The sequence below is a fragment of the Beta vulgaris genome, chromosome 7 (assembly GCF_026745355.1).
Source record: "Beta vulgaris subsp. vulgaris cultivar EL10 chromosome 7, EL10.2, whole genome shotgun sequence".
NCBI lineage: Eukaryota > Viridiplantae > Streptophyta > Magnoliopsida > Caryophyllales > Amaranthaceae > Beta > Beta vulgaris.
Window position 1 is genome coordinate 51,424,461 of NC_079208.1, and position 22,684 is coordinate 51,447,144.

Genomic DNA, 22,684 nt, shown 5'->3' on the forward strand with positions numbered 1-22,684 from the left:
TTTCCGCTACGCTCTTATACCTAACAAGTGGTATCCGAGCTAACGGTTCAATATGTCGACTGTCACTAAGTTCGACATCGAGAAATTTGATGGCAAGATAAGCTTTAGTATCTGGAGGATCCAGATGAAGGCCGTTCTTACCCAGAACGGATTAAAAAAGGCTTTAGAAGGAAAATCTAAAAAGCCGGCAACAATGACTGACGAGCAATGGGAAGAGATGGATGAAAAAGCAATGTCGGCGATCCAATTATGTCTAGCCAAGGAGGTGTTACGCGAGGTCATCCATGAAGAACCACAGCCGGTTATGGTCAAAGTTGGAGTCTCTCTATATGACCAAGAGCCTCGCAAATAAACTCCGTCTCAAAGAAAGGCTATACACAATTCGTATGGCGGAAGGTACTTCCATTCAATCTCATCTAAATGAATTTAATTCTATTCTTATTGATCTTGAAAATTTAGAAATCAAGATTGATGATGAGGATAAAGCTGTTTTATTAATTGTGTCCCTACCTCCCTCTTACAAGCACTTTAAGGAAATTATGTTATATGGTAATAATGATACTTTATGTTTTGAAGATGTTAAATCTAATTTACTCTCAAAAGAAAAATTTGACCTTGAAGTGCATACTAATGATAAAGCTGAAGGTTTAAATGTAAGAGGGAGATCACAAGAAAGAGGAAGTACCCATAAAAAGAAATTTAGATCTAAATCAAGGGGACATAAATCAAATATAACCTGTCGTTATTGTAAGAAGTCAGGGCATGAAATTTCTGAGTGTTATAAGTTGAAAAATAAAAAAGAGAAAGAAGAAAAATCAAAACAACCTCAAAAATCCGCCGAAGCCAGTTTCATTGAAACTGACTCTGAAGGTGACTCGTATTATTGGTAACTTCTGAAAAGAAGGGTCTTCATGAATGGATTCTTGATTCTGGTTGCACCTATCATATGTGTCCTCATAGGGACTGGTTTACCACTTATGAATCTGTTGATTGTGGTACTGTCTTAATGGGAAATGATACTCCCTGCAAGGCTATTGGAATAGGTTCAATCAAAATCAAGACTCATGATGGCGTTGTCAGGACTTTAACTAAAGTTCGTCATATTCCTGACTTAAAACGCAACTTAATTTCATTGGGCACTCTTGAGTCCCTTGGTTATAAATTCTCAGCTCAAGGTGGAGTTATGAAGGTTACTAAAGGCGCCCTGATTGTCATGAAAGCCTGTAGATATGGCAGTCTGTATGTCTTGCAGGGACATACAGTGACAGGTTCAGCAGCTGTTTCATCCTCACTCTCTGATTCTGATCTCACTCAGTTGTGGCATATGCGCCTTGGCCACATGAGTGAGAAAGGTATGGAAATCCTGAGCAAGCGTGGTCTTCTTACACCTGGTACGGTAAGCTGGAATTCTGTGAGCATTGTGTTTATGGGAAACAGAAGAAAGTAAGTTTCTCTACAGCTACTCACAGTACCAAAGCTATTCTTGATTATATTCATTCTGATTTATGGGGACCTTCAAGGGTCACATCTTATTCTGGTAAACGTTATATGATGACCATTATTGATGACTTTTCTCGTAAAGTCTGGACTATTTCTTAAGACAGAAAAAGATGCATTCCTCTTTCAAAAAGTGGAAGGCTCTTGTTGAGAACCAGACTGGCAGAAAAGTCAAGAAGCTCAGGACTGATCGGGCTTGGAGTTCTGTGATGGTGAATTTGAAGAATTCTGCGCACAAGCCGGCATTGCTAGACACAAAACATTACCCGGCAAGCCTCAACAGAATGGTGTAGCAGAACGTATGAACAGAACTCTTCTTGAGAGAGCTCGTTGTATGCTCTCTAATGCTGGATTGTGGCATCGCCGTGATCTATGGACGGAAGCTATCTCCACGGCTGCTTATATTGTCAACCGATCTCCACACTCTTCTATCGACTTCAAAATTCCAGAAGAAGTATGGTCAGGTACAACTGTTGACTATTCTTCTCTCAAAGTATTTGGTTGTACCGCTTATGCTCATATCAATGATGGAAATTAGCTCCTAGAGCTGTGAAATGCATTTTCATTGGTTATTCTTCTGAATCTAAAGGTTATAGATTGTGGTGTCTTGAAACTAAGAAAATTATTCTTAGTAGAGATGTCACTTTCATGAAAATGCTATGTTAAAATCTTCTGGATCGGAGTCTTCTATTTCTTCTCCGAGCACAGGTGATCAGGAAAGTGCAGGCGAAAAGGTGGAGTTGGAGACAAGTAGCCGGTCTCCCATGGTTGATGTTCACTCTTCCTCGACCCCACAATCCAGCCATGATGCACACGATGATGATCGTGCTCCAGGTACCATGACACTTCCAGCCACAACAATCGGATTATAATCTCGCACGAGATCGTCCGAGAAGGCAACAAGTTAGATCCACGAGATATCCTGAAGAGGAGTATGTGGTTGCTTATGCATTAACGGTAGGTGAAGAAACTCCAGTCGGGGTCGAGCCATCTACTTATTCTGAAGCCATCTCGGATCCAAATTCATCTAATTGGCTCGTGGCTATGAATGAGGAGATTGAAAGTCTCCACAAGAATGGCACTTGGGATCTGGTAGAGCTACCTAAAGGCCGAAGAGCGCTTACATGTAGATGGATTTACAAGCAAAAGGAAGGAATTCCCGGGGTCGAACCTGCAAGATGGAAGGCACGCCTTGTTGTCAAAGGCTGCAATCAAAGAGAAGGTATTGACTTTAATGAAATTTTCTCTCCTGTTGTACGTCATACCTCTATTAGAGTCCTTCTTGCATTAGTTGCTATGTTTGACATGGAGTTAGAGCAACTCGATGTCAAAACTGCTTTTCTTCACGGAGATCTTGAAGAAGAGATATACATGAAGCAACCCGAGGGATTTGTTGTTCCTGGAAAGGAAAACCTTGTATGTCGCTTGAAGAAATCCTTATATGGCCTCAAACAAGCTCCCAGACAGTGGTACAAGAAATTTGATTCTTTCATGATTGGACATGGCTACACACGCAGTCAATATGATCACTGTGTTTATTTCCAGCAGTTTGATGGAGTATATGTCTATTTGTTGTTGTACGTGGATGACATGCTGATAGCATCTTGTGATAAGTCTCTAATCAACAACTTGAAGTCTCAACTAAGTAAGGAGTTTGAGATGAAGGATCTTGGCGCAGCAAAGAAAATTCTTGGCATGGAGATACGTCGAGATCGACAAGCCGGAAAATTATACTTATCACAAAAAATTATATCAAGAAAATTCTTGATAAATTCAGCATGAATAACTGTAAGTCTGTCTCTACTCCTCTTGCTGCTCATTTCAAATTATCATCTACTTCATGTCCACAATCAGAGGAAGAAAAAGAAAAAATGTCTAGCATTCCCTATGCTAGTGCAGTTGGTAGTCTCATGTATGCCATGGTCTGCACTAGACCTGATCTTGCATATGCCGTTAGCATGGTGAGCCGGTATATGCACAACCCCGGAAAAGATCATTGGAATGCCGTTAAATGGATATTCCGTTACCTAAAAGGTACCATAGATCTGGGGTTGGTCTTTGATAGGACCCTAACATCTTCAAGTGATGTTGTTGGGTTCGTTGACTCTGACTATGGTGGAGATCTTGACCGTCGAAGGTCACTTTCAAGTTATATCTTCACTCTATGTTCTGGTGCAATAAGTTGGAAGGCTTCTTTGCAGTCTAAGGCTGCTCTCTCTACAACAGAATCAGAATATGTTGCAGCTACTGAAGGTATAAAGGAGGCTACATGGCTGAGAGGCCTTGTTATAGATCTTGGAGTTCCACAAGGTGTTACCACAGTATTCTCCGATAGCCAAAGTGCTATCTTTCTCACCAAAAAGATGCATATCACTCCAAGACTAAGCACATTTCAGTAAATACCACTATGTCAGAGATACAATTGCTGAAGGTGAAATTATTGTCAAAAAGGTTCACACTTCAGATAATCCAGCAGATATGCTTACAAAGTCACTTCCTACCACTAAGTTCGATCATTGCTTAGACTTAGTGGGCATTCATGCTTGCTAGGCCCGCTGGGGCTCAGACGACGAGTGACCTACGGAATTTGTTCCAAGGTGGAGATTGTTGATTTGGGTGGCCCAAATTCCTCTTTGGCCCAAATTATATGCACACTTATATCTAAAGCTAAATACCTATATGTCACTAAGCTTCACTTGATCAAGAAGTTTCTAGTAAAATCATGATAAAAGTGATTAGCATGCTACGTGGTTTGCTTGATGAATTCTAGAGAATTCCACTAACCTCTTGATTCCTAAGCTAATAACCGACATTGAACACTATAAATAGAGGTGTTGTAGTTCATTTTGCCATCCCATAAAAACTACAAAAAGCCATCACAAAAGCCATCCACACAATATCCTACTCCACTATTCACTCTAATTTTCTCCTTTGTGAGTTTGTAATTAACAATTGTGGGAGTTGTAATTTTATCTTTACCCTATTAATTTGGGGTACTTGTACTCTCATAATTTTATATAGTGGATTTGGGTACTCGTCGTCCGTGGGTTTTTTACCTCTATTTGAGGATTTTTCCCACGTTAAATATTGTGTGTCCCTTATTGCTTTTCTTGCATTATTTTTCTTATTAATTTCTCGATCTTATTACGTTTCCGCTACGCTCTTATACCTAACACAAACACACAACTTTGCTATATATACCTCCTCATTGATATCTTCTCCTCATCAATGCAACCACTAGCTAGCTTAATATACTTCCTTCACAAAACATTCCTTGTCATTTCAATTATAATTATACCATTACTCAATAATCATGAAACAATTATCTAGAAAACACAAGAAATTACTACTATTAGGCCTTCTTTTCTCCCTTCTATTCATTGCTACCACAATTTGTGTTAGCATTGGAATAAGATCATCTCATCAAGGAGACAATAATCACAACCCTAGACTATCCCATGAAACACATACCATTCTCAAAGCCTCATGCAGCAACACTCAATACCCAGACCTTTGCTACTCAGCCATTGCCTCCGCCCCATCCTCCACCACCACAAAAATCTCCACCCAAAAGGACGTTATTGCCGCGTCCTTGAACCTCACTACTCTGGCCGTGGAGCATAACTTCTTCACCGTCGAGAAACTCATCGAAACTCGAAAAAACCTAACAGTTCGTGAGAGGAATGCCCTCCACGACTGCCTTGAGTCCATCGATGAAACCCTAGATGAGCTCAGGAGGACCTTACAGGACCTCCTGAGCTACACGCATACTAACAATAACAATAACAATAACAATAACAACAACAATAATAATAATAAACGCGGTAAGTCCTTAAAGGACTACGCGGATGATATGAAGACACTTGTATCAGCTGCCATGACCGATCAAGAGACTTGCCTAGATGGATTTTCCCATAATCGAGCCGATAGGCACGTGAGGGAAACGCTCCAAAGCGGGCAAGTCCATGTAGAACACATGTGTAGCAATGCCTTAGCCATGATTAAGAACATGACTGACATTGATATGGCTGCTGAAGCAGCCACTAAGAAGAGGCAGCTTTACACTGATGATGATGATGATGGTGGTGGTGATCATTTTTATAAGTTTGGTTGGCCAAGGTGGATGTCAAGTGGGGACAAAAGGATGCTCCAGGAGGGTCCTGAGAAGGCGGATGTCGTGGTGGCTGCTGATGGAAGTGGGGACTTCCGGTCGATCGCCGAGGCGGTGAAAGCAGCGCCGGATAAGAGCAAGAAGAGGTACGTGATCAGGATTAAAGCAGGGGTGTATCAAGAAAATGTGGAGGTTGGTAAGAAAAAGATGAATCTTATGTTCATTGGAGAAGGGAGGACGAAGACGATTATTACTGGGAAGAAGAATGTGGTTGATGGTAGCACCACATTTGATTCTGCTACTGTGGGTAAGCATAAAAGACTATACTCCCTCCGTCCTAATTAAATTGATAATTACACTCAATTTTTTGCTGACCATTATTCACATTCATCACTGCTTTCACCATCATTTATATTTTATACGTCAGGAAAAATACAGTTATATGAAATTTTGCTTGACTTATTTCAACATGTGTTTTCATAATAATAATTTTTTTATATAGTTTTTACAAATATTATATAATTAGAGATATAAATTATCAAAGTTGTACATTGTCAAACATGAAAATACAAAGTATATGTAACCATTAAATAAGAATAGAAGGAGTACAAAATAGCGAACACTCTTACATGACCTAGCCTTTTAATTTATTCAAAATTACATGCATTTCCTATTATGCAAAGAATTAAATATAAAACATCATCACTAACATAGCAAACACTCTTACATGACCTAGCCTTTTAATGGTACCACTTTAAATTATGTAACTCAATGGGACGTAATATGAAATATACAAAATGATACTAAATATGCATGTGTGCTAATGAGATCTTCATGTAGTTATTACTTCATAAGAGGTTTTAGTACCAATATATCTCTGATGAGACGTCTAACCCCTAAAGTGATGCATGGACAAAGAAGAATTGTGTTTATTAGATAAAATTTCGCTAATAACTTCAGTCGATCGAATAAAGTCTACTAACCAGCCTTTTAGATGATATCCTTGAGCCAAATTACAATCAAAAATTTGTTGACTTAATTACTTATACGAATATATGATCGTAATGTACGGTTATTTTCATGTTTCCCTAATTTAGGAAAAATCTTATGATATTATCCATAGTCCCGTTCATTAATCAATTGACACATTGTGACAATAAAAATAAAAACTTCATACGAGTTATTGTTGAAACTCATGCATGTTGTGCACATGTGAGTTGTCACACGTTGGAAAAAGAGGAGAGAAATTACCAGAATATAAGCTCGAGAAGCTACTCCTACTATTACCAATTGGTTTTAGTATGAAACCTCTTTTGAACTTGTATGTTTCAATGTTTTTTTTTAACGTAAACTTTAGTTGGTTAATAATTTTCACAATACGAATGTAGATAGAATAAGTTGGATTAATTTTTTTTTGGAAACTTCAATTACTTGAATTGATTAATTATCATGTGCTATTACTATTTAATGCCTTAACACAAATTATAATTTACTTGAGCTATTTCACTCGAATAAGATACAAGAGTATGCTAATTAATTCAGAATTTTCGCATCTTCCCTTTAATTTCTTTTGTTCTCTTCTGTTTTGAAGTAGAAAAAAGCAAATGATTAAAAACAAATTATTCGTGTACTAACTTTGCCCTGTGGGTATGGTTGAAAGTTGAAATTAAAGTGTGAATTATTTCAACCTAACAAAACAAGATAAGAAAAGAAGGAAAGCTACTTGGCATAAGTTGGCTCTAAAATGAAGGATCTTGCTCTTTTGAAACTATATCAATATTGCATGGTGTAGGACTCATGCTTTAGTTGACCTTACTTAAGAATAAAGTATTAATTACCATTATTTCTTCCAAAAAAATATACTTGATTGTGAGAGCATTAAAGTGCATTAATCAACTTTGATATCATAGTATGGAGCCCTTTTAATATGCTTGAAGTTTCATATATTATAATATATCAACTACTCCCTCCGTCCCATAATATAGTGCTTGATTCCATTTTTTCACGGGAATTAAGATAAATAGAATCTAAGAGGAAAGTAAAAACTTTTTATTATTAAAATAAATATTGTGTGGAAAAAGGTGATCTTAGGAGAGAGAATGAAGAATAATTGGTGAAAGAGCATTAAATGCAACCCTTGGGTTGAATAAACAAAGCAAAAAAACTATTTTCAAGAAGCAAACAAATAATGATGACACGATTTTTCTAGACAAATCACAAAAAATTATGGAATTAAATATAGAACCAAGCACTATATTTTGGGACACCCAAAATGGAAATGAAGCACTATATTATGGGACGGAGGGAGTAGTTTTTAGGTCTGAAGTACATTTTCGAATAATTATAATTTTCATTTATAAATATTTTATTTTAAAATGATGATACCAAATATGACTTGGTATAGGGGTTAAGACTTTAATGTATAAGTTTAAATTAAAGTTACGGGATTAAAATTATACAACGCATTTTCTATTTTTTTATTGTATTTGGATTACAGAAAGTGAACACTCTAAGGAATAGCGTCACGTGACATTGCTCCTTGTTTAGGACCGCCATTTTATAATATATTAGTATAGAAATGCAATTGTTGTTTTCCCTACCTATATAGCACATACGCACAATCACTTACAAAATTAATCAATTATATGATGAGTATATTTTAATTAATTCACCTCTCAAAATTCCCCCTATTTTATGATTCTAAAAGAATTGCATTATCATATGACGATACAAGATTATTTTTTTGTTTACAAGAACAACATATAGGAACGTTACTCGATCTCTCACACTTTTATTATTCAAAACAGGAGAAAATTTTCCTTTAAGGTTTATGAAATGTATTAAATAAATTGGTTAATATCATATTTCCAATGTCCCCAAACATTAAGTGTGTATAAGTCTGAGAAGGAAAGAAAAAGTTTTCGTGTTTTCTTTGCATGTTGAGTAGGTTTCTTGATCAGCCAACAATTTGTAAAATGAGATCTTGTTTCGGGTGAGTTCTTGGCTTGCAACAAAAATAATACAAAAAGGATAAACCCAAAAGATAGTCATTAAATTGTTATATACCTATGTCTCGTATTCTTTTAAACTCCCTCCATCTCATTTTTGATCTATCTCCACTTTTTTTTAAAAATCCTCATAATACGTATACACAACAATATCTCCACTTTTTTTTGCATGTTCAGGCATTTGCTTCGACCTCTCTATGCATATCATCATAACTTTATAAGTAGTATGTTAAATATACTTTCGTGATATGATATATATCTCTATTATATATATAAAGGAAAGGGGAGGAAGATGGTGTCCCCTTTAAAAATACTAAATTACTCTTAATGATCTAATGGAATAAAAAAAACTACAAAAGAAAACAATTTAAGAAGTCTTTCTCATCTCAACTTTCCATTCTACATGGATACAAGACACTATTTTAAAATTAACTCACGCATCGCATACATATAAATCTAGTATATATATAGAAAGTGTTGTACAACGAATCGAGGACTTGTAAATACCCTAACTCATCCGTGTTTGGATCCTCTAGAGTTGTAAAATAACTCTACAAGGTAGAGTTTGAGCAATATCAACCATTGAATAAAAAATCAATGGCTTAGATATTCTCTTTCCAAAATTCCCCTTATTTTATCTCATCAAAATCTACCCCTAAATCTTTTCATTCCACCAATATGAGGCCTTGATTTTAAAATGTATGGCTCAGATACAACTCTACCTTGTAGAGTTTCACGAAAACTCTAGAGGATCCAGACTCGAGTCCGTATCATAATGAGTCGGATCTTACACCATAAGCTCTTTACCATAATCCACAAATTAAGATGACGCTGTCTGTCAATTATATATCACGAGTATTCAAAGGACTCCGAAATACATGCATCATAAGTGTCGGTGGATTATTCCATCCATATATAACATTTGGATAAGACGTCAATTACGGGTTGTCTATGCCCCCCGAAAGGCATATAGATAGCTTATGTGATTAAAGTGATCTTTTCATCTTTATAGATTTTCATGTCTTGGACCTTTATTTTTTAAGTTGTCAATGCTAGTGACTAGTGTGGTGCTCATGTAAGATGCGACAATCATTACCGTAAAGAACGCTTGCTAACTTTAGTTTGAGTCATGGTCACAAATTCACAATAGATGGAAAAGGAACAAAAACACTAGTTACTAGTTACTACCTTGAAAACCAATTTCATTACTTGATGGGTAAGCTCACCATATATTATTTTCTTTGTATATGTTTTATTTTTGTGAAACGTATGAGATTTTTGAATATGAGGCCTGATGAACATACTTATACTCAATTCTTGCCACCTTATTCTTCGAAAATAAGATCCAGTAGCTTATGTATGAGCTAATAAGTTAAGTTGAGGGTCAATAAATTCTAATCAAATTAGTTCAAATCTAATATTTAAGTTCAAATAAGTAAAAATCAAGTGAAAACAATACACCTTAGTAAAATTGACAACATCTTTTAGCACAATAACTAAGCTATGTTACTCGGACACGGATTGAGTGTCTACTCGGATGTCGGTGTCTAAGTGTCCGACTCGGCTATTTTGTAGAAAAAATTCAAGTTTTTAGTTTAAAATGAAGTATTCAAGTAAAGTGTCGTGTCCGTATGACACGACATGACACCCCATTTTTGAGGTAAATAAAAGTGTAAAAGTAACACTGTAGCTAAGTAAAGAACGTTTGCATCTTATTATTGAATTGTGTAATAATTGCCTCATAACTCTAGCAACTTACATTGAACAATGCAGCAATCACGGGAGACAATTTTTTAGCCAGAGACTTGACCTTCGAAAACACCGCTGGACCATCAAAACACCAAGCTGTAGCACTTCGTGTAGGTGCGGACCTCGCAGCATTCTACCAGTGCGATATCTTAGCTTACCAAGACACACTTTACGTCCACAAAAATCGACAATTCTTCGTCAAGTGCCTAATTGCAGGTACCGTCGATTTCATATTTGGTAACGCAGCAGTCGTGTTCCAAGATTGCGACATTCATGCACGTAAGCCTAACTCAAACCAAAAGAACATGATCACAGCACAATCTAGAACAGACATTAACCAAAACACCGGAATAGTGATCCAAAAATGTCGAATTGATGGTACTTCGGACTTACAAGCAACGAAGAATAGTTTTTCGACGTATTTAGGTAGACCATGGAAAGATTACTCTAGGACAGTAATTATGCAATCGTTCATAAGTGATGTGGTTCATGAAAAAGGGTGGCATGAATGGGAAGGTGAGTATGCATTAAAAACTTTGCATTATATGGAGTATAAAAATAGTGGTCCAGGTGCTGATACTTCAAAGCGTGTACAATGGAGGGGAGTGCAAGAAATTAGTGAAGTTGATAAGGCTCAAGAGTTTACTCCTGGGAATTTTATTGCAGGAGGTAGTTGGTTAGCCTCTACTACTTTCCCTTACTCTCTTGGTCTTTGAGTACATTAATTTTATTATTTGATCTATATATAGCATATATTATGTATTTGAAATGTCTTGTTTGTATCATTTGTGGGTTAAAATAAAAGGCAAAAGGGGTGGAGTATGTATGCTTTTCATTTGTAAACTTGTCATAGTTGATTCATTTGATGTAATGTATGTTGCTTAATTGTTCATCAAAGACTAGCAAGTCTAATGTCTATGTGATTGGCAACTCTTAGTTGAAGTTGATTTAAGCTTGCTAACTTTCCGTGTTAATCCCAAATTTTTATCCTTAAAAAGTGGGATTTTTTTTGTTACTCCCAAATTTTTATCCTGGATATATGATATTCTGTTAATTCCAAATTTTTATTCTTAAAAAGTGGGATTTTTTTCCTTTTAAAAAAAAAAAAAAAAGTAGAACGCTAATTACATAAACTGAACGCTATAAAATATAACGTTTGGGAAAAGTTATTCAAAAGCTATTTGAAACTCCAACAGCTACTCCAACCTTTACTATGCAAAACAATTAATTAGTGTTTTGACTTAGTCAAAACACTAAAACCTTTTACAAAAGTTGTTGCCGAATTGGCCCTTCATCTTTAGTAAGGTAGCTGTAGTGTTCCAAAATTGCAACATCCAACCTACTAACTTAGGCAACCAATGGCTAAACAATTCAACAAGAAAACGGCCCAAAGTAAGAAGGACATGAACCAAAACACTGGGGTAGTGCTCCAAAAGTGCATAGTTTTTGACATGACCTCGCCTGATTTCATCACCACTTTTATCATGCAGTCTATCATTGGGCCTGTATTACATTTACATCCACTGGGCTGGATAGGATACGGCAACGGGGTTGATCCCCCCTGACAATATTTTATGATGCGTATCAAAATACTTGTCAACAAAAAAAATCTTTTGTCTCACTCATTTGTATCATAATTAGTTTTTAGGTCTAGTCTATGTCACGAGTAATTATAATTATTATTTATTAATATCTTACTTTGAAATTATAACACCAAATCTTATTTTGTTTAGTGTTTAAGGCATTAATATACTAACTTGAAATTATGGGATCAAATCTTATATCCTGTATTTTCCAAAAAAAATTTATTGTATGTGTTTTAGATGAAGTAGACGCGAACGCCTTTTAATATATTAGTACTAGCAATCTATGCAAGCAATGCGTGCTTTAATTATTTTCTTTGTTGATTATTCTTTCGCAGTAAACTCTTTAAATTTTTTTATTTTCCCAAGTAATTGCCTATAGCATTTCAATAACTTAAGTTTTTCTTGATTGTGCTATTTTATGAGTAAATAATTTAATTTGAAATCAATGAAACACATATAATGCATAAAGTATACAGATAAGTCATGATTCTGTTGTTTTTAACATATAGTTAGAGTTGAAACTATGTGATGAATTGATATTGTTCCTTTAGATAAAGAGTCTCATTTTATTAATAAAAAATATATAAGTTGGATTTGGTTGGACTCAAACTCCGATTGTTTTGGATTTGGATTCGAAAATTGAAAAAAATTATTCAAATTGGATTAGACTAGGCTTAAATCCAAACTTTACACCGAGCTTTCACCCTTAAGCTGCATGGGAAGGGGAGATTGGGTAAGGGGGGATGCATGGGGGGAGGGTTGGGCTAAGGGGCTGTATTGGGGGGGGGGGGCTCATCGAAAATCTACTACCATAGGGGCTCCATTGAAACCATTGAATTCGGAATATGGTAAAGTAGCTCCTGGGTGGGGAACTACTGCTATGATGGGAGTTGTAATGGCTATGTAGGGGTTTTGGGGTTGCAGAGGGGGGGATGGGGATGCAGGGTGGTTGTGGGTAGGAATGGAAACGGACCGAATTTGGACCGAATATGCATAATCCGACTCCGACCCTACAAGAAGTAGCATTTTAAATCTAGGTTCGAGTTCGACTCTGACCTCGAAAATCTGACTCGGACTTAATCCGAACATCTGAATCCAATCCGACTTAAAATCTGAACATCCGACTCCGAACCCGATCCGACTTATTTTCCGCCTATTTTTATAATAGAAAATTCTTTTATAATACAATAATTTAATCATTATAATTTTTTCTAATTATCATATGAAAATCTTATATAGTACAAATAATCTAAATACTACTATTATTTTTAACAATCATTTATTCAATGGAAAAATCTCATATAATACAATTTCTTGAAATACGAAGTCAGATTATACATACATAATATATTAATATAAATAAAAAAAGATTAATTGACTTAAAGTCAGAGTCGGATTCAGATGTGGATTTTTTTTTATCAGATCCGACTTCAACCCTCCTCCGACTCGGAGTAGGACTTTTTAAATGGAGTCGAATTCATATTATTTTTTGTCGGAGTTAGCTCGGGTTTTTTCCTTCGGATTGGAGTGGATTAGGGTCGGATTCGGACTTGATTGCCATCCCTAATTGTGGGGCTGGGGTGCAGGGGGTATTATGACAACTAGGGGTGGTGGGGCTGCGGCGGCAGGGGAATAGGGCTACCGTGGTGGTTATGGTAGGTTAGTAAGGAGGAAAAAAAGTAGAGGAGGGATAAAAAAGAAAAATAATATTGTATTAAAATAGGGCACACATAACTAATTGAGTCCCCTAGATTTGAATGATTACAAACAATTGCAGGGAACATTTGTTATTACAAGTGGTTTTAAGTTGTTAGGAAACAGCTGAGTTGTCCGGGTATCCAACTGTTTTTGACTATTCAATGAAACAGTCAAAATTTATATTCGTTATGCTATGATGTGTTCTTGTGTAGCAAATAAGTTGTTCTGACAGTCAAAAGCCCTGGATTTGCATTGAGATAATTTACTCGACTCTGTATGATATTTACCATATAAAATTTAGTGAAAGTATTGGGTCAGACCGTCTGACCAAATACTTACTGTCAGACGGGCTGACCCAAATGGAAAAAAAAAATTCTGGCTCCAAAACGACAACGTTGGCGTTTTTGTTGGTCTCAATTTCGATTTTAGTTTCTGTGGGTTCAGCTTTAGAGACTGAAATCTCCATTGGAGTCCTTATTTTCTTCGCGGAAGTTGCTTTGCTGAATACGGCGGAATTGAAGTATTTGAGATGATGCAGAGTATCGGACAGAGATAAACGAGTAAAATCGCATGAGAAGGGAAGAGAAAGAAATCGATTTTTTTATGATTTTGGGAATTTGAAGGAAGCCGAAATTTACAGTTATAGTTTTAAAATCTTGATGAAATTGAAACAAAATTGAGACAAAAATAAAGAGGAGAGAGAAAATGGAGGAAAGTGAAGTAAAAAGAAAGCGTACCTGTACTCCCAAGTTTGAAAACCAGATTTGTAGAGAAGAAAGTGCAAATTACTCTTAAAGGTATTATTTTTCATTTTCACTTGTTTTTCTTTCATTTGGTCTTTTGTTTTCTTTCAGTTGGACTTTGTTTTCTTTCAGTTAGACTTTCTTTTCTTTCAGTTGGACTTTCTTTTCTTTCAGTTAGACTTTCTTTTCTTTCAGTTAGACTTTTTTTCTTTCAGTTGGACTTTCTTTTCTTTCAGTTGGACCAACTGAAAGAAATAATGGGCCAACTGAAAGAAATAATGGACTAACTGAAACAAAATGAAGACTACCTGAAAAAAAATGTAGACTACCTGAAAAAGAATAAAGACCATCTGAAACCCAAGTAAGTCTAACTGAAGCACAAAAACCCATTGAAAAACAAAGAAGACTAACTGAAAACAAAATGAAGACTACCTGAAAAAAAATTGGAACCACCTGAAAAAAAATGAAGACTACCTGAAAAAAAATTGGAACCACCTGAAAGTCGTCCGACCAAGATTATGGTCGGACGAGTCCGACACAATACGTTCTCTAAAATTTATCATTTCTAATATAGTAACATTTTTTCTTATATATTCACTTTATACAACCTATCGTAACTCCTTTTGTATATTTATTATTTTCTAACATAATAACCTTTTTTTCTCCATATAGTAACTTCTTTTTTTAACTCTTCTCTTATATCTACTAAGTATTTGATAACATAGTAATCCCTTTTTTCATATACTTATCATTTTCCACCTAAAGTTCCATGTGTTGGACATCATCGAGACACCCACTCTTAGTTCTAGCTATTTGCCTTTTTTATGAGAGAAAGGTTCTAAAGCAAATACGGACTAACCTAGGCGTCTACGAGCTTGACTCGACTTTGAGGTGGAAGCTAGTCAAAAGAATACTAAATAGAATTGTCGATCAACCCCTTTCTTAAGAGATAGAACACTCCTCACTCAACAAATCAAAAAGCTAACGAATAAAAAAAAACATGTAATTTATCCTCGTCTATGTACCCTACTTGCACTATTTAGCCCTCCCTCCTCCAATTGAACTCATTTCTACTTGTCATTCACAAATCACATATAAAAAAAAGCCAAAAACCAACACAAAACCCCGTCATTTACCAACCAGTCAAACACCCAAATACCTTGCCCGAAACATGTGACAGACGGAAGAAACGGCCTACATGAGATAAGTAGCGAACACACGCAATCACACACACACGATTACGAAGCCAAGCAAGTGCAGATTTTTCCTGTGGGCGGCTGAGAAAGTTACACCTTGTTCAAGACAAAAGGCGTTTTTCATGTTTGATTTTCCAAGAGAGAGTTAATGCTAATATACTCGTATATTATTCTTGGGGAAAAAGATTTCTTAAAAAGGGTGTTGACGAATTCACTAAAAAAAAAAAAAACTGAAAAACTGTGGGTTTTGGTTGATAATTCTCACCCCACTGTTTTCCAGTTTCTTCTGCTAAAGTTTGCAACAATATAAATATCTTGGTTGTGTTGTTTGGCAATTTCTGGCAATGCGGAGATTCGTAGTTGAAAAAACAAAGCATCTCATCAGAAAACACGTTCTCACTTCTTATTATCACCGCTCACTCGCATCTCAGTCATTTCTCTTCTCTTCTTCTCCTTCAACTTCTTCAACAACTGTTGATCCTTCTTCATCATCAATGGAGTCTTCATCAAATCATGTTACTCTTCAAAGCATCAATCCCAAGGTTTAATCTTTGATCTATATCTTTTGTGGGTTTGATGATTTTTTTTTGTATTGATTGAATTTATTGATTGAATTGATTGATTTAACATCTGGGTTTTGCTATTTGATTCATTTGCATTGATGGGTTTTTGCTAATTTTAAGTTTTTCCATTTGGGTTTTTGGTTTTGTTACTCTGATGTGTGTATTTGATTTTGTGTAATTTCATCTGGGTATTTTTTTTGTTGCACTCAATATGATCACTGTTTTTTTGTTTTTCTTTGATATGATTGATGGATTTGGATGTTATTTGACATATGTTGAACTTGATATTAGTTGATAGTTGATACAATTAGAAGTAGTATAAGAAAAAAAATTTAAGTTTGGGAAGTTGTTCTGTTTGGATGATGGAGACAACTCAGCTAATGTAGTACAACTAGGAATGCACTGAGGAGTAACTTTTTGTTTGCTGTCTTAGTTCCACTGTTCTATGTTTTCTTGGTTCAAGCTCAACTTTTGCAAAATGTTAGGTTTCTAATTTGTAATGATGATTTTACCTCCTAGGTGGTGAAATGTGAATATGCTGTTCGCGGAGCGATTGTTACACAGGCTGAGGTAAGAAAGAAGTAAATCAATTTTATGTTGATCTTGCTAAGATAGTTTAATGATATATATGCTTGTAGAAGTATAAAGCTCCTAATGTCTTGAATCTTGATTATGTATTGATACTGGATTTGTTTTAAATTAATCATTAATCTACAATTATAATGTAAAGTTTAAATAAGCTTTACCCTAATGAATATACTCTGTATGATCTTCTGATGACATCCCAGCACTCGATGACATGTTATGCTTTCTATTCACTTCCTTAATCTATGTCCAACATCTTAGAATAACACTTATTCTTAAAAGGAGGGAGTATTTTTTAATCAAAAGGAATAAAGTTATGCATTTTTAGTTTGATTTGTTTGTTGCAATGCTATTACTTCTCTGATAGTTTTGTCATTTTTCTTCGCATAGAGGTTGCAAGAACAATTGAAGCAGCAGCCTGGGTCTCTCCCTTTTGATGAGGTATAGTATTTGCTAACCCCGTTGTCACTTGTCACCCCCGTTCCCACCACCACACACACGCCCTACAAACATTTCTCACCTCTATGATCAAAGTTTAAAGACTGCATTGACCTATGCTGCCATTTCAAGGCTTGCAAGTACAATACTGTGTTTTCTTGTCACAAGCTTACAGCCTGAATATTTTATTACTTTTGCAGATACTTTTCTGTAATATAGGAAATCCTCAATCTCTTGGGCAGCATCCAATCACATTTTTTCGGGAGGTTAGTCGCCAGAGTTGGGAGTGTCACTAGCTGTTATACTTTATATGAGACCTAATGATTTTTCAATGTGTATCAGGTCCTTGCACTGTGTGATCATCCAAGCATTTTGGATAAAAGTGAAACACAAGGACTCTTCAGGTATGCTTAGTCTTACTTGATTTGTTAGTCTGTTTGCTTTGACATTCATTCCTTAACTTATTATATCAAGGAGTTCTTGCATGTTACACGTGCCGTGTGGTATTTTATAAAACCCAGAAGTTTAGTGCTAAGTTGCTTCTTTTAACTAACAAGGAGATGTTTTTCCTCATGTCTTTAAACTTTCTAATTATTAGTTCCAACTTTATGATGGATCAGAATAATGAATTTTTTTTATCAGGGGTTGTACTCTAGTATTTATGTTTTCTTTGTTTCTTTGACCTAATGCAGTGCTGATTCAATAGAGAGAGCATGGCAAATTCTGGATCATATACCAGGAAGAGCAACTGGTGCATATAGTCACAGTCAGGTGATTTTTTGTTGTACTTTCTGCTTTTCTGAGGGTGTTTTAAGTTGCAATTTGTCTTTTGTGGAAAGGAAAAGAAGGAAGAGGACAGAAAACTAGAGGGAAAAGTAGTTGACATTTCATTTGTTTGGTGTAGTGAATTTTTTTTTTCTTTTGATAAGGAGAACAAACTTAGACTAGTACCCTAATCTGGAGCCAGCCTAAAATATCCTTGCGGATGATGAGGTAGAAATCCATATAGCAAGGAGGGAACCAATATTAAGAGAGAATGGTAATCATGTGCCTTCCTACCTATAAAATCAGCAGCCCTGTTAGCTTCGTGAAAGCAGTGACGAAGCTGGCACACCTAAAACCGACGAGCATCCGCACCTGCATCTTTAATAATGTTAGAAATCTCTCAAGGAATACGCCAAGAATTCTTCATAGAATTAATGACTCCTAAATTATCGCCTTCTATAATCAGATGAGTGATGTTAAGGAAAGAGGCTCCCTTGATGCCTTCACTAAGAGCCCAAGCCTCAGCTTGAATAATAGAGATATTAGAGCCTAGGGACTTGGCACCACCTAAAAGAACTTCACCATCACTATTGTTAATCACAAAACCTAAAGAGGCATTGCCATTACTTAATTTAAAACCATCAAAGTTTAGCTTGTAAAAATTGCGAGGAGGGGGACCAACTGAGATTAGTACCCGCTCGAATGCCCGTAGGATGATTGATCTTGAGAGAAGAAGAAGAGACAGATGAGACCTCTCCTACTAGTGGGAAATGTGTCATGGTTGCTTGTAGTATACCGGTTCTTTTCTAGTTTTTTTCTTTCTTACTTTTGCTTTATTTATTATTAATTTTCTCTCTGATTTCGTTTTACTCATCTACTTTGCACGAATTGTCCATTGTGACCCAGAAAAGGCCTTTGTTTGCCACAGTCCTCTAAAAGATAAGGGAAAAAGAGTTGAAGTTTTATTGATAAATGGAATCTATACGTACCATTCTGTAATAATTTTTGTTTGGCTTGCTCGTGTGATAGGGTATTAAGGGACTGCGTGAAACAATCGCTTCTGGAATTGAAGCACGTGATGGTTTCCCAGCCAGTGCAAATGATATTTTCTTGACTGACGGAGCGAGCCCTGCGGTAAGGTTTAACTAATGTGTCATGGACTAACTTTAGCTTGGATTTGCACCGCAAATCATATCATTGGAATGGTGATCTCATAATTTTCCCTTTACCTATAGGTGCATATGATGATGCAATTGTTGCTGAGGTCAGAGCAAGATGGAATTCTATGCCCCATTCCACAATATCCATTGTATTCCGCTTCAATCGCTCTCCATGGTGGAACTTTGGTATGCTTGCAATTTATGTGGGAAATATTCTGCAACTCAATAGTCATTTTATTTGGTTGCACACTATTCAGATAACTGTTTTAATTTAATTGTTAATGATTTACTAATCTGAAACCTATTATATGCCCATCCCTCAACTCGAAAGCTTTTGTGGGGAAGTCTTTTTTTTTTCAGTAACTGATTTCATTTAACTGTTGATGTTTGATTTTTTTTGATGTGGGGAAGTCTTTTGTGGCGTCAACAGGTTCCTTACTATCTAGATGAAGCAACTGGATGGGGTTTGGAGATTTCGGATCTAAAGAGCCAATTAGAAACTGCCAGGTCAAAGGGTACAACAGTTCGAGCCTTGGTTGTGATAAATCCTGGCAACCCAACTGGACAGGTGAGCTGAATATTTTATAAATATTATGTGAAAGTTGAGGAAATCATGTGTATCTTCCTGTACTGGCCGGGCATAGGAGAATAACTTAGTTACTCGAGTTTGTGACATATTGGTCGAAATTTGCCTTCAGGTTCTTGCTGAGGAAAACCAGCAGCAAATTGTTGAATTTTGCAAGAAAGAAGGTCTTGTGCTTTTGGCAGATGAGGTGAATAGTTTCTATGGTTTTGTCGCAAGCTCTTCATCATTTTTTTGCTGTAGTAGATGCTAGATATCGGTGCATCTCGTTTGAGTTTATTGACTAATCACAGCTTGTTCTATGATGCACAAAACAGGTTTACCAGGAAAATGTGTATGTTCCTGATAAAAAATTCCACTCATTTAAGAAGATTGCACGTTCTATGGGATATCAGGAGGAGGATATCTCCTTGGTTTCTTTCCAGTCAGTCTCTAAAGGTGTGTTCTCTTGTGCCTATTGTCTTATTTTAATATAAAAATCGAAGGTTGATTGTACTTAAACAAGTTTCTATATCTTTCTATTGTGGCACTAGGATATTATGGAGAATGTGGGAAAAGGGGAGGTTACATGGAAGTAACAGGTTTTAGTCCGGAGATACGAGAACAGATTTACAAAGTTGCTTCCGTAAATCTGTGTTCTAATATAACTGGTCAAATTCTCGCCAGCCTTGTCATGAGCCCACCGAAGGTACTTCTTTTTCCTTTTGTTGGGCAGTATTTAGCCATGTTTTTTTAATTGGTTCTTATTGATCTAGTTAAGTATCAGACGAGTAAAAAAAAACCAACCACACCTGTTGACTGGTTATCATCGGGATATTTTTCACGGGGTTCATCCATATCGATAGGTCCACTTTGGTTCAGGGTAGCTGGAACTCTTGAGCCTGTCAGTATAAGAACACCGATTTTTTGCATCTGCTTGGTAGGAAGATTGGAATCTTCACAAACTACCATAAATTAATAGCACTCATTTCTTGTTTCTATTCTTTTATTCATTTGAGATAGGATAATGGGGTAGGGCCGTAGGGGTAATCTGAATTCGCCGTTTAGATTTGGTGACATCTGAAGGGTTATGACATGCAAGTTTCCATTTGTCCAGCATATAATAGTATTGCACCTTTTCTGATGTTTAGATCTCATTTATACATGCTTTTGTATTTCTAGAAGATGCTAATCATCCCAATCTGTATTTGGTCACAGATTGAAACATTCCTATTTTATATAAAATCTAAAGTGCTTGACCTCCCCGTGTCTAGGTTGGAGATGAATCTTATGAAGTGTATTCTGCTGAGAAAGAGGGAATCCTTTCATCCTTGGCTAGGCGTGCAAAGGTAATCCTGATGCTCAGTTTAAGTTGTTTCAGTGGTGAATAATGTTGTCATAGATGTCTGAAGTCCTACATTTGGAGTTGCTGAAACTTTTTTGTATAGTTGGTAACACTGGTTTTCTTGTATCAACAGACACTAGAAGATGCATTCAGCAGCTTAGAAGGTGTGACTTGCAATAAAGCAGAGGGAGCCATGTATTTATTCCCTCGCCTCAATCTCTCACAAAAGGCGATAAAAGCAGCTGAAGCAGACAAAACTGCCCCTGATGCTTTCTACGCTCGTCGTCTGCTGGAAGAGACTGGAATTGTTGTCGTTCCAGGATCTGGTTTTGGACAGGTTAGTTGATGTGCGAGTATCTAAGGCATCATTCTTGAATTTACTTAAGTTTATGCCTGTGCTAATTTGAAATTGGTAGCAATTATCTGAACTTACCTGATCCTTTGAACTTCTGTGAAATTTGTTTTTCAGAAAAGGTACAAAGAATATACCTGCTTTTTTTTTTTGGGCTCAGTATCATTGTCTATAATAATTTTCCAATCTACCCGATAAATCTAGAAAATTGCAATACTACGCATTGCTGTTGAAATTACCAGACAACCTAATGCAAATTTGAGTAAGGGTGGGCGGGTGGTTTCAAGTGCAGTGAGGGGTAAATTTTGGAAACTATCTTTCTGCTTTCGTGGATACTGATCTTGCGTTATGCTTGTTTTGAAGGTTCCGGGAACTTGGCACATCAGGTGCACGATTCTCCCCCAGGAAGATAAAATCCCGGCCATTGTTGAGCGTCTAACAGCGTTCCATAAGAAATTCATGGATGAGTTCCGTGATTAAGAACATCCTACATTCCTACAGGCTATAATAACCACCTGTTAGATAGTCCTCGCACAAGTTTGGTGATATGGCACGGAAGTAGGATTCTGTATCATTGTTTGGGAAATCTATTAGTTAAATTTTACTCCTTTTGATACAAAATTTGCATTGTTGGAGACAACAATACGTTCTACTATAGGTTCTTTTAACAACATTTAGCATCATGATTGAGGTACATTTTGTTATTTATGCGTGCTGCTAAAGTTTTCTGAACATTAAGCTCTGTCGGGCTGGAGAGAAGGAAAATAAGTGGGACCTACGGCTCTATGTTTAGGTATTGTTCTATTCAATTTGCCTTTAACGTGACATCGAAATAAAGTTCCGTATGTTGTAATAAGTTCAATTTATAACTATGATCTTCTTTGTTTCAAGAAGTCCACTAAACACTACCCAAAAAAAAAAAAAAATTAACCCATCTAATACTCCCTCCGTCCCATAATATAGTGCCTATTTCATTTTTGATGGGTCAAACTTTAAAATCTTTGACCAAATATTCTCATTCGTATATATAAAAAAACATATTCATGTGGGATCTTGTTAGATTCGTCTCAATGTGTAGTTTAATTATCAACTTTTTATATTTTTTATTAATACGGAATTGAAGATATTAAAAGTCAAAGTTACGTCTTGAAGACCGTGTAAAAAAGAAACAAGCACTATATTATGGGACGGAGGGAGTAATATAAAGTATTATTATATTGTATTGGCCAGTTGTTAAGATTGAGATGTTGTGAATAATAGGTCATAGGTTCGAATCCCCTCTCCTCTCCTTTGTACTTTGTACTGCCTTTGTAGCTCCAATGGATA

At 36.2% G+C, this 22,684-nt stretch overlaps 2 protein-coding genes across 2 annotated transcripts; both read left to right on the forward strand.

The window, feature by feature from the left end:
- Positions 1–4,530: 4,530 nt before the first annotated feature.
- Positions 4,531–11,326, forward strand: LOC104899677 (pectinesterase). Its single transcript, XM_010686908.4, has 2 exons — positions 4,531–5,915; positions 10,390–11,326. Exons 1-2 carry the CDS (start codon positions 4,811–4,813, stop codon positions 11,079–11,081), a joined length of 1,797 nt encoding a protein of 598 aa, XP_010685210.2. The 5' UTR covers positions 4,531–4,810; the 3' UTR covers positions 11,082–11,326.
- Positions 11,327–15,473: 4,147 nt separating this feature from the next.
- On the forward strand, positions 15,474–22,251 carry LOC104899678 (alanine aminotransferase 2). Its single transcript, XM_010686909.4, has 15 exons — positions 15,474–16,130; positions 16,671–16,721; positions 17,127–17,177; positions 17,375–17,440; positions 17,517–17,578; positions 17,867–17,945; positions 18,969–19,073; positions 19,175–19,285; positions 19,530–19,667; positions 19,798–19,872; positions 20,000–20,120; positions 20,216–20,370; positions 20,936–21,010; positions 21,140–21,343; positions 21,722–22,251. The coding sequence occupies exons 1-15, from the start codon at positions 15,933–15,935 to the stop codon at positions 21,836–21,838; spliced, it is 1,608 nt and encodes a 535-aa protein (XP_010685211.2). The 5' UTR covers positions 15,474–15,932; the 3' UTR covers positions 21,839–22,251.
- The last annotated feature ends 433 nt before the right edge of the window (positions 22,252–22,684 follow it).